Genomic DNA, 12129 nt, shown 5'->3' on the forward strand with positions numbered 1-12129 from the left:
CGGCCCCTTTGCTAATAAGACAATCAGAGTCAGTTTTCATGTATTAGGTATAGCCCTGTGAGCCATTCGGCTCTTGAATCGGGTGCAACCGCAACAAACAGAAAACAAAAACATGAACAAGAAAACATCTTAAAGTGACTATGCGCAAACAGAAAAATCCAGGAAAAAACTGCAAAGTCTTCCAGAAAAAAATCACCGCACACCAACCCCCACTTCAGTACGCGTGGCCGTGTGGGCGGTACGCTCGTGCCGCGTGGGGATTCTGGGCGTGTGCTGCTCTCCGTACACGGAGTGCGCGGGCGTTGAACCCCAACGCTGCTGTGAGCTCAGTGTGAGCACGCACGTGGCCAGAGAAGCGGCGCGGTGATTGAGCACGTCCGGTCGTGAGCTGTGGGCGAGTTTGTCGTCGTGTGAGAACTCACCACAGCGCCATGCGTCTCCTCGTGGCTTTAGTTCTGCTGCAGCTCGTGACGGGTGAGTGGATACATCATCGTCGTCATCACCGTCGTCATCGGATCAATCGGCAGCATCAACATCATTACGCCAACATCATCATTAACAGCATTCATCATGATCGCCAACAATTAAACTAACATCGTCAAGCCAACATCACCATCGTCACCGTCATCAGATCAACATCAACACGCCAACTTCATCATCGCCACCATCGTTAACTGAACCAATACACCATCAACATGCCCCCATCATCGACATCATCGACATCATCACCACCATCAAAGTACTGTGCTGACATTATCAATGTCATCACCTCAGTCAACTGCACACCACCATTACCAGAATGGTTATGCTACAGTATAAATACGTAATGATGTTAACAGTTGACTGCATCATCATCATCATCACCCCAGCATTAGCATTGTCGCAGAGCACAAAGCTTCGCGTTGAAGTTATTCTGGTGAATGCGGCCGCCGCGCAGTGCCCGAAAGTGTCATTTCTTCGTCCGCTCGGATTCTTACGAAGAGACACCAACAGGAGGGCTCGTGGATCTGTCACGTCTTGTCGTCCATGAAGCAACGCGAGAGAGTTGGGGAAGGCAAAACATCTCGCGACGAGACGATGGCCCTCGGGACGAGACTGGCGACGGAATAGCAGCCAAAGGCGCGCGGGGGGGGGGGGAAATGACCGCGAGCGATGAGATTCGTTTATGCGCAGGCAGGAGTGAGGTGGATGAACGCAGCACTCGGCCGTGAGGGTTGGCGACGGCGTGGTGAGACCTTCCATCCAGCAGTGGCTAGACAATGGTTGATGGTGATGATGATGAACGGGTAGTTGGCGTTGAGAGAGGCTAAGCTGTAACGGTTTGAGCGCTGCGGTAGGAATCCAGCTACCTCGGCTCGATTCCCCAAAACACAGCTTCCATCAGTGACGAGCGGTGATATCTCAACCAGCCCTGGGTCCCCTCTCCAATAAGCCCGTGCTGACCCAGTGGTGGTGAAGTTATGGTCAAACAAACCGCGTGGTCGACACGTCATGAAGGGGGGGACTTTCATTCAGCAGTAGATTGACAAAGGGCTCTACGTTATTATTGGTTTTCAGAGGTCATGAATATTGGTGCGATTTTTATAGTCGTTATTTGTACTCGCGTTGCTCACTTGTGTCTTGTAGCTCAAAGGCTAATTGTCTCCCTGTGTTGACCTCAACTGCGTTGTCAGAGGGTTGAGTTGGATTCCTGTGTTTAGGAGTCGCCTGTTACAACACGCGTCGCGCCTTGGCGATGTTTTCCCGCCCCGTTGTGAGCAGATGGAGACGTGGGCTCAGTATTGCCCAGAAATCTGATTAACAAAAAAAATAAAAGAACATTCGTCAAGATGAAAGTCCGCTGATAGCACTGACATCACGCTGCTGTGCTGGCCGCGTTGCTGCTGTTCCGTGAGCATGAGCTCACCGCTGCGGTTGGAGTGTGCGCCATCGAAATCACGTGCGCAGGGGGCTGTTATATCGTGGCCCGCATATAACGGAGTTTTTATTTTTTGGAGGAAACACCTAAACACTTAAACGTGGAGACGTTTTTTTTTATTTAAGTGCGTGAAAAGCAATGCCGACTTTGTTGTTCTCTGCGTCTCCACGTTGCGAATGAACGGCACGTGCCAGGCTGTCCCACATCAGTAAAGTGACCAACCCCCTGTAGCTTTGCAACGTGTGTTTCAGAATTGGCCTGTGATGTCCAGTGGATTCAGTGCTGTGTTGTTGTTGATTTTTAATGTGTTTTTCTAAACTGCCTTCACCGTAGTTCTTTTCTCATTGTTGAGGCGGTGCTTTCCAATGTGATTTCCAGTTTTTACGATTACTGCTGAAAAAACGCATCTGAAAGTGCGTGTGTGTCGGTGTACCTTGGGCAAATATTGAAGGCAGACTGGGATCAAATATGATTAAGTAAAGAGGTGAATGGCAACAAATCTGGGGTGTTTTCTCTTTTTAGAAAACAGAATTTTATCATGAAATCCAACACGTACCAGTGTGCCCAGAAATCAAAGTTTTCAATCAGTGCGCATTTCGCTGCCATGTTCCGACACATGGACCTGAAATGCGGACGGAATGAAACCAAACGGAAAATGTGCGCGAGGAAGCATCGAGAGATTTCGACTTGGAATGAATTTTGACCGAGAGACAGAAGTAGGAACACATTGATCACGGGAACAAAGACCAGCTCCGAGACGTAATTATTGACTGTTAAGAAAAGTAAGTGGCGGTGTTTGGGCAGGACCCTTCACCGGTAGGGCTTGTGAGTGAGCTTATGGACGAGGCTGGTGACTTTAATGGTAGCCAAAGGAGTGAAGAACGCACGTGAGGACAGTCACCTTCAGGAATGAAAGCGTTGAGATGACCTCACGTACAGGTGGAGCGCGACGGGTTGTGACATCGCAGGGATTGTGCGAAGATGACGACGATATGGAGGTGGGGGACAGGGGGGAGGAGGCCTTCATCCAGCAGTGGAGAGGTCATGGCTGATGAAGACATTCATGGGTGGGTGACATGAAGAGGAATAACTTTGAAGTAATCCATCTGATTGCTGGTGACTCGAGACTTTAGACGTACTAGATATGGTCAATTTTGATTGAAAGCTTTCGTGACTGCAGGGATTCACATTCTTGGTTCTTTCGGTAAAGTCACATAGAAGGGAAATAATAAAAAATATTTTATTGTTTTATATATATTTGTTTTATTTCCCTTCTACGTGACTTTACCAAAAGAACCAAGAATATATATGGTAACTTCAGAATAACTTAGTCCGATTAGATTCTTGATTTCCATTATGGTCATCATTCGAATGAATATGCACAGTACAGTACCGCGTTGTCTTGGTTTAACATCAGAAATATCAGCGCTGCGTGGCACAGTTACAGACTTTGCACAACACTGATGACAACGGGTGGTTCAACTTTCGTTGATTTTGGAGATAAAAGTACGTTTCATTATTTTTCTAGTCGCACACAGTACAGTACTGTCAATATGCCCACTGTTTCCGTACCACTGCTTGAGATGCGGGTTTGCATTTAAACGCTTACAAAAAAAACATCCACATTGTATCCTATTGTGCTGAGATATGTGTGCCTTGGAACCCAATCTGCTCAATTTCGCTTTTTAAAAAAAAATAAAGCCAAGAGCATGTGATCTGCAGATGTAGGGGGTTTCTGAGAGAGTGAGTCAGGGCCAGAGATGTGTGCGCAATCATGGGACCTCGCCTAAACAATTAACGTCTAAAACGAGGGCAGAGTGGTGGAAGTGGAGTGTGTGGGAGACACGGATACCCAGGGTTCAAACCTCGGGCCGGAGAGGTAGTGGGCTGGGTGTGTCTCCAACAAGACCATGATGAACTCCCCGAGAGAAAGAAGTCCATTCATCGTGGGTTGTAGACTCAGGACATCGGTGGGATTGTGTGAGTGTCTCCGACTTGGCCATTATGAACTGAGAGAGAGAGAGAGGTATTGTGAGAACAGCAGGAGAATGCCACATCACAGCAGTGTAATGAGTGGAAACAGATATTCGTTGTGACGTAGGGTCAAGAGTGTGTGTGTGGGTGTGTGCCTGTGTGCGGGTGTCTGTGTCTGTGTGTGTAGGGAGTGGTGGTGTAGCGGTTAGCGCGCTGCGCTATGAACCCGGCGACCAGGGTTCAATTACCACTCACGGCCAACACCAGTGACGATTATCTGAACCGGTCATGGGCCTCCCCTAGGTCGACTCAGCCTGCGGTGTGTAAACATCGTCACTGGGGAGACAAAGGCGGTCGGGCGTGGTGCTGGCCACCCACCCCATCGTGTACCGTTCTGGCCTTCATAGGTGCTACTCGCTAACAGCACTTGCCCATCAGTCTGTAAAGACGAGACGAGGGATCTTTGTGGGGAGCAGTGAAACAGTGGTGGAATTGCGAGTGCACTCCGCCACGAACCCTTCGACACTGGTTCCATTATAGGCCACGGGCACCAGTGGCGAATATAGTCAAATGTAGTAAGGGGGAAGACAAAGGTGGCCGGACGCGGTGGTGGCGACACCAACCCCTCTTGCGCTGTGTTGCATGGCCTTAATAGGTGCTCGCTAACAGGACCTGACCCAGCAGTCTGTGTGGCTGTAGCGAGACCTGTGGCTTTCGCTTTGTGTGTGTGGGGAGGATTGGTGTGGCGGTTTCCACACTGCGCTGTGTCAGACAAAACAAAGAACGCACAGAGCTCAGGAAAACCGTTCGGGGTAGAAAAAACAGAGCAAGGGGAGAAACGAGAAACCCACGATCCCAAAGTGATTCAAGATGCATCCACAGGCACGAGCGGCTAAACAGATGGGGTTGATTGGTAAATCCAACTAATAGCACGTACAGTATATACCAAGTTAACATTGAACATTGGGCCATCTTTTGGACCAGCGCTGCATTTTTTTTGTACTGGGGAGAGCCTGTGTCTAACGGAGATGGTCCTTGCCTATAAACATCTGGCTGGCACTTCACTTCAAGCCAGCCTGACTCCACCGTTGAGTCACTGAATGTAAAAAAAACCCGGTTCAGAGTTTCTGTTGCGTTAAACCAATGCTGCGGACATGATGCCCTCCTACTCGAAGGCTGCGTTACTGATGCGATGTGTAAAATATACTTTTTGTTAATTGTTTTATGTGGAGGGACAGATTTGTGATAGGAGGCGAATTGTCTGCTGATTTATGTTGCTACGAATAGTAAGAGGCCGGGTGTTGTGTTGGCCATATCATCACCTGCAGTGCTTTCCCGGCCTTAATACGTGCTCACTAACAGCACTGACTCCTGCGGCTACTACACAGGCGGGGTCTTTGTGTGTGGAATTCTGCGAAGAAACAGATACGCATTGTAACGTAGAGTCAAAGAGTCTGTGTGTGTGCATCGGTATGTGTGAGTGTGTGTGTGTGCCTTTGTAGGGAGCGGTGACACAGTGGTTAGCGCACCGCACTACGAACTAAGTACCTGATGCACGACGTAAACGTGTCCACTATGGAAACAAAGACGGCCGGGGGTGGAGCTGACCACCCACCCGTGCCCACCTTCATAGGGTGCTCGCCAAAGGCGATAACGGGGAATTGTTTGTCTTTGTGTGGAGAGCAATGGTGAAAGTGGTTCATTCCTAAACTTACACCTTTCGTGACTGCAGCACTTCATATTCTTTGGGTCTTTCGGTAAAATCACGTAGAAAGACCCAAAGAATATGATTCATTCCTCATCAGGGCTGACGGTCAGTGGCGAGTGATATCTTAACCGTGAACGAGGCCCTCCCTCGGTAGCCTCAGCCTTAAATGAGTGCCATTGGGTGTGTGTGTGAACATCGCCACTGGGTAGACAAAGTTTGGGCCAGGCGTGTTTTTAAATCCTTTATATTAAGTTTGCTTGCTTGCGCGCTTACGACCGTGCAAATCTTTCGGTCGTTTTTTAACCCACTTCCCGTGATCCAATCGAGCTGACATTTTGCACACAGACTCGTTGTGCGTGACAATTTATTTTAAAATAAAATCCAAAATTTTCCACTTTTTAGGAATTTTTTTTTTCATATTTAATTTAAAATACCAATGTGATAAAATGAAACTCTTACTCAAGAAAAACTGAAATGAATAATAAAATAAAACCGATGCCACGCATATAAAGGATTTATAGTGAAAAACTTTGTTTTTACGGGTTAATTTTTTTTTAATTGTTGACCGCACGGCACTTTGTTTCGTGCGCCGTCCCCACCTCAACGTGACTCCATCGTCCCACACGGCAGCAGCTCGTGACGTTTCGTCGTCTCTGCGATGCGACTCGACGCGTGGCTGAGCGTCGTGGTGGTGACGCCGCGGTTCCGTGCACCGTGTCACGGAACGCGGCGACCTACTTTAGATTCTTAGCCACGGCCAATATCTGTGGCGATCGATAACCGAATCTCTCCTGGGCTTCACATTTCACCAACGTGCACTGACCAGGGTGGGGAAGTATGACCACAAAGATAAAGATGTCCCGTATAGCTGTTGAGGCAAGTGCTGTTAGCGAGCAGGCCACCACGGCACACGAGGGGGTGGGTGGCCAGCACCACGCCCGGCCGCCTTTGTCTCCCCAGTGGCGATGTTTTCTACACACCGCACCCGCTACTCATTTGACGCTGAGTCGACCTAGGGGAGGCCCAGGAGCGGTTCAGATAAATGTCACCGGTGTTAGCCGTGAGCGGGAATCGAAATCAAAGTATTGCCACACGACCCCCGTGACTGGCATTGCTTGGGGGGAAGGGATTCCTTCAGCAGTGGATTGACATCGAACTTTGAATTGTTCACCATCGTAATCAGCGGCTACGATCTCTCCGCTGGTGTGTGAAAGACTCCCCCAAAGCCGTGGCTGCCTCTCACAAGCGAGCGACGCAGCAGTCCCCAATCTCGCTGCTGCCCACAAGATGATTGCACGGCCCCGGGGTGGACGGATTATTAGTTTGTAAACGAATCACTCAACAGTAAAACGGGGTTAACTGCACAAAACAGTACTGCATGACCAAGCGGAGTAAGTTTAGGAAAATATTGTCGAGCCGAGCCCATGGAATGCTTTGGTTTATGTGTTTTTGAGCCACACGATTCATCCAACACCGTGGGAATGGATTCTTAGCAAAACAAAGTGGCCCTGCTTGAGTTATGGGTCGTGTTAGTGTTAGGGGTTCTGTCGGAGGTTTGTGGTCGGGATAGTGACACGGTCCGTGTTGTGGGCAGTCTTCAGGCTATTTTCTGCGTTAGGGCTATGGGTAGTGTCAATGTTACCCTTTCACACAAAGATTACGATCCCCCATCTAGCCATTAAAATACCGTTGGGGCAAGTGCTGTTTACGTGCACCTATTAAGGTTGCTGGTCTCCACTTGTGCGTTCGGGAACACGTGCGCCCCCACGTGCGTGAACTCACATCCTTAAAAGGTCCTGGTGAGAATGTTCCAGAACAGATTCCCCACACTAACCCTAACTCGTACAAAGACAAAGAGCCCCCGTATAGCCTTAACATACTGCTGGGGCAAATGCTGTTAGCGAGCACCTATGAAGGCCGGCACGGCACACGAGGGGGTGGGTGGCCAGCACCACGCCTGGCCGTCTTTGTCTTCCCAGTGGCGATGTTTACACAATGCGCAAGGTACTCGTTTTGGGCTGAGTCGACCTAGGCGAGGCCCAGGACCAGTACAGATAATTGTCACCGGTGTTGGCCGTTAATGGGAATCGAAATCGGGTGGCCGGGTTCGTAGCGCAGCGTAGCGCTAACCGCTACACCACCGGTCTCCAAACTCTCTCATACGCCCACATCAACACAGTCTCTCCAGATGGCTTTCATTACTTCATCATGTTTCAACTAGGGGTCGGCACGGTTTGAACCGACTCAAACTGGTTTCAAATTGAGCAATCCAAACCAAACCAGCGACGACTGAACCAAACCAAACCAAAACCAAACCAAACTAAGCTAAACCAAACCTCTTAAGTTGGCTTGAACCAAACTAGTTTGAGCCGGTTCCACCCTGTCCGAGCCAAACCGAGTCGGTTTTCGTAGCCCCAAACCAAACCGAACCAGTTCAAACAGAGCCAAACCAAACCGATTTGGTTCGGTTCAAACCGCGGTTTGGTGGTTTGAGCCAAACCGTGCCGACCCCTAGTTTCAACGCCCACAGTCTCACGTAATTTCCTCCCCGAACCCGCATCCTGACTCAATTCAAGAATCTCGTGCGTACGTATCGTATAACAACAATACCATTTTCATTTATTCACTTATTTTAGGGTAGCCTTCTGGCTTGGGCCGAATTCGGTCTTACTCAAAGTCCGGCTCTGAGAGCCTTTTTACTCGATATGAATTGGGGAACAGCAGTGATGGGCGCACTGCAGTAGCCGCCTGAGTTGGATTCCCAGCCACGGCCAGGATCTTTAGCGAAGTGATGTCTCAAACCGGTCTGGCCCCATACCCCAAATCCTAGCCCCCCCCCTCCACACCACCTTCACCAACCCGCAACGACTCGTGTGGTGAAGTATGGTCAACAACCCTCATTCGACATGGTGTGGGGAAGGCATTGATCCATCAGTGAATTGACAATGGGCTGGAGGTATGTGCATAGCGGCAATATGAAACACGCGCACAATTAAACCAATTACGACGCGGTCATTTAGAGGTAACCTGTACTTTCAGTGCTTGGAATGTTCCAAGTTTAAGTGGGGTGAATGAAACCTGATCTCATTTCGGCCTATTCCCCGTCTGTGCGCGCATACCCACGCAGCCAGTTCAGGACTTCTGCTTTCATTTCGCGAACCCTGCATCTTATTTTGAAAGTCGGTGTGGATTGAACGCTGATGCTGCTGCTGCTGCGACTGTGCAGCAGCAGCAGGATGATGATGGTCGCGTTCAATCCACACGGCGGGAGCTTCCACGGAGAAACGACAACTGGCAGCGACCATGGTGTAGAGAGGATGATGTTGAGTCACTTTGCTGTGGGGAGTTCCACCGTGAGCTGGAGTGCAGGGTGACACAGGAGTGATTAGAGATACGGGAGCTTCCACAGAGAAACGATGCCTGGCAGTGATCATGGTTTTGGCCCATGGTATAGAGAATATGAAGAGGAGGAGGTTGCGAGTCATGCTGCTGTGGGGAGTTCCACCGTGAGCTGGAGTGCATGGTGACACAGGAGTGATTAGAGATACGGTGGATGACCGAGAGAGTAAGAAGCAATGTAGCGATGGGACAGGCAGGCGAGTTGAACCTTTTTGCACCGCTCAAACACATTTCCACGTGAGAGACGCGCATCTCATAACCATAACGCCTACAGCCTCCTGCAAATCTCGGCTTCTTTGAAAACGTGTCCCTCACCAGACACGCCATCACACAACCCCGTGCTGCAACACAAGGCAAAAAACCACATTGTCATTGTCTTGTAAATATCCAGACGGCGTTGTGCAATTTGCGATATGACTTCACGCCAGAAGTTGCCAAAAATGACCACCCCACAAAGTTTCAGCGATCCTCTTCTTGGTTCTTTCGGTAAAGTCACGTAGAAGGGAAATAATAAAATAATAAAAATAAAACGTAATAAATACAATTCTCACGTTTCGGCCACAACGCAAGCAGATGTCCTCAGGTGAAGAACAGGTCTGTCCTCAGGTGAAGAACAGGTCTTTCCGACAGACCTGTTCTTCACCTGAGGACGGCTGCTTGCGTTGTGGTCGAAACGTCGTGAGAATTGTATTTTGTTATGTTTTCGTTTTATTATTTTAATATTTCCCTTCTACGTGACTTTTACCGAAAGAACCAAGAAGATGAATTCCTGCATTCACGAAAGCTTTAAATCGAAATTTCAGCGATCCGTCATTGTTTTATGTGCAATGAAAAGAGCCACCACCTATAGCGTCGCCGATTATATATCTTCTTCTTTAAAGGCAGAATGTTAAAATCATATATGTTAATTGTGCTTGTACATCATTGTCAACGCAGCAACCAGCGTCACCAAATAATGTGGCATCGTTTTTTTTGTTATGGCCTTGCATGAATGACCCTGACACATTTTTTCATACGTACGACTATTTCTGTAACACGCGTGATTCCCAACCGGAAATTCATTAAACAAATGTAACGATACGCTGGAAAATGAGGGGTCAAGAGAAATTAGGAACAAAATCAGAAGTCACGTACTAAATCATATGGTTGTTGGAATGACTGAACAGGAAAATTAGTATGATTCTAGATTTGAAGCTTTCGTGACTGCAAGGATTCATATTCTCATTTACTTGATACAGCTGTCGTGGCTGTGACGGTTCCACCTGAAGACGGAAGCTTGTGTTGCCTCCGAAACGTCGTGATTTTTATTTTTTTATTTTTACTTTTATTAATTTTAATGTTTTTACCTACGTGACTTTACCGAAAAAACCTAAGAATAAAAATGAGTATGTTTATTGCACCTCGTGAAATTATTCTTTTATTGGTAGATCATCAAAATCTTCTATCCATAAGACCTTAATAGGTATGTCTCAAACACCTCGAGGGTACTTCCCAACAGGGCAGAAAGCTTCACTTTGGTAGGTAGGTCGCTTTCATGAAACAAACGATAGGAAAAATCAGAAAATCCGAGATTTTTCGTTTTCAGGCCCCAAAGCTCGAGTTTAAGTGCCCCATTAATATGTTTGTGCGTGGTGTCATTCAGAAAACGTTCAAAATATAACATTATGGTTTTCGTTTGATAGCGCGTTAAACAGCAATTAAAATGAAAGCGAGAACCATTGTTTGATCTTTTATTGTTTTTTTAGATATTTCGGATTCAAGCGGGTTTGAACAAAAAATACGCATTTTATGATGTTCCAATATGAATAATTCGAAAACGCTAAAAGATAGGAGCTTCCCCTCATTGGGTACTAAGTTCATATTATTTTGTTCTCTTTATTAGAAAAAGAACGGAATTTTTAAATTGAGCAGTTCTGAAGGGTACGTCTTTAAATATAAGAAATTGAAACAAGTCGTCAACAATTTTGGTGTTTTTTCTCGTGTCTGATCGTAGATAAAATTGTAAAAAATGTATATCAGCTTCATTATTATATGTATTGAAAACTGTTGCCTGGCGAAACAGGCGTTATGAACAAGTTATACAATTAAAAGGTGGCAGTAGATTGACTTGTTTTCGTAAATTTACATTTTATAATGAAAATCCACTTTTATTCCAATGTGCCCAAACAATAACGTTTTCAATCGGTGTGTACCTCCAGCCATTATGAAAAGAGCGGATACTTGAACTCCGACAAACAACGCAGTACAAAAAACGCAATTCGTGCGCAACGAAGGAGTGAATATCGGGTATCTAACTTTGCATTAGATCTCTTGATTCACGTGTTCCTTGTTATGCCTCTCAGTGTAATACAGACAAAGGCAGATACCCCCGTATAGCCTTAACAGACTGTTGGGGCAAGTGTTGTAAGCGAGCACCTATGAAGGTCGGCGGCACAGCACACACGAGGGGGTGGTTGGCCAGCACCACGCCCAGTCGCCTTTGTCTCCCCCAGTTGTGATATTTACTCATTTGAGGTTGAGTCGATCTAGGGGAGGCCCAGGACCGGTTCAGATAAATCATCACTGGAGATGACCGGGAATCGAACCCGGGTCGCTGATTTCGTAGTGCACACTACATTACGGCTCCCCACTCAGTGTAATACACACATATTTCCACGTGCATGTATAAAAGCAGTAGAAAAACACACATGTGCACAAAACTGCACACGCGCGCACACAGACACGTGTGCACACAGACACGCGCGCACACAGACACTTGAGAACTCGTGCGCCCACACGTGCGGGAACTTACATCCTTACAAGGTCCCATTTCTCGCTGATGAGAATGTCCCAGAACGGATTCCCCACACAAAACCCAACTCACACGAAGACAAAAATACCCCGTATAGCATACAAAGACTGTTGGGCCAAGTGCTGTTAGCGAGCACACGTGAAACATTTTTAAAGCCTATTTTTATTTTACCAGGTAAGGCTCACCGAGCTACACAGCTGTTTTTCAGAAGCAATCTGGCCACAAACTAGAGCTCGACGAAGTGGCTTATCGTGTGGAAATGTAGAACAGCCAAAGACTCTAAACGCGTGATGTTGATTCTAAATGTGGAGGGAAAAACCGGAGGACCCGGAGAAAAAT

At 47.5% G+C, this 12129-nt stretch overlaps 1 protein-coding gene across 2 annotated transcripts in view; it reads left to right on the forward strand.

Moving 5' to 3' along the window:
• Positions 1-317: 317 nt before the first annotated feature.
• Positions 318-12129, forward strand: part of LOC144739984 (adhesion G protein-coupled receptor L4-like) — a 67400-nt gene continuing 55588 nt past the window's right edge. For both annotated transcript variants that reach the window (XM_078622876.1, XM_078622883.1), the window contains exon 1: positions 318-474. In XM_078622876.1, coding sequence (XP_078479002.1) covers positions 432-474 — 43 coding nt within the window. In that variant the 5' untranslated portion in view covers positions 318-431. The remainder of the gene's footprint in view (positions 475-12129) is intronic.

Source organism: Lampetra planeri, chromosome 3 (genome assembly GCF_965212315.1).
Source record: "Lampetra planeri chromosome 3, kcLamPlan1.2.h2, whole genome shotgun sequence".
Taxonomy (NCBI): domain Eukaryota; kingdom Metazoa; phylum Chordata; class Hyperoartia; order Petromyzontiformes; family Petromyzontidae; genus Lampetra; species Lampetra planeri.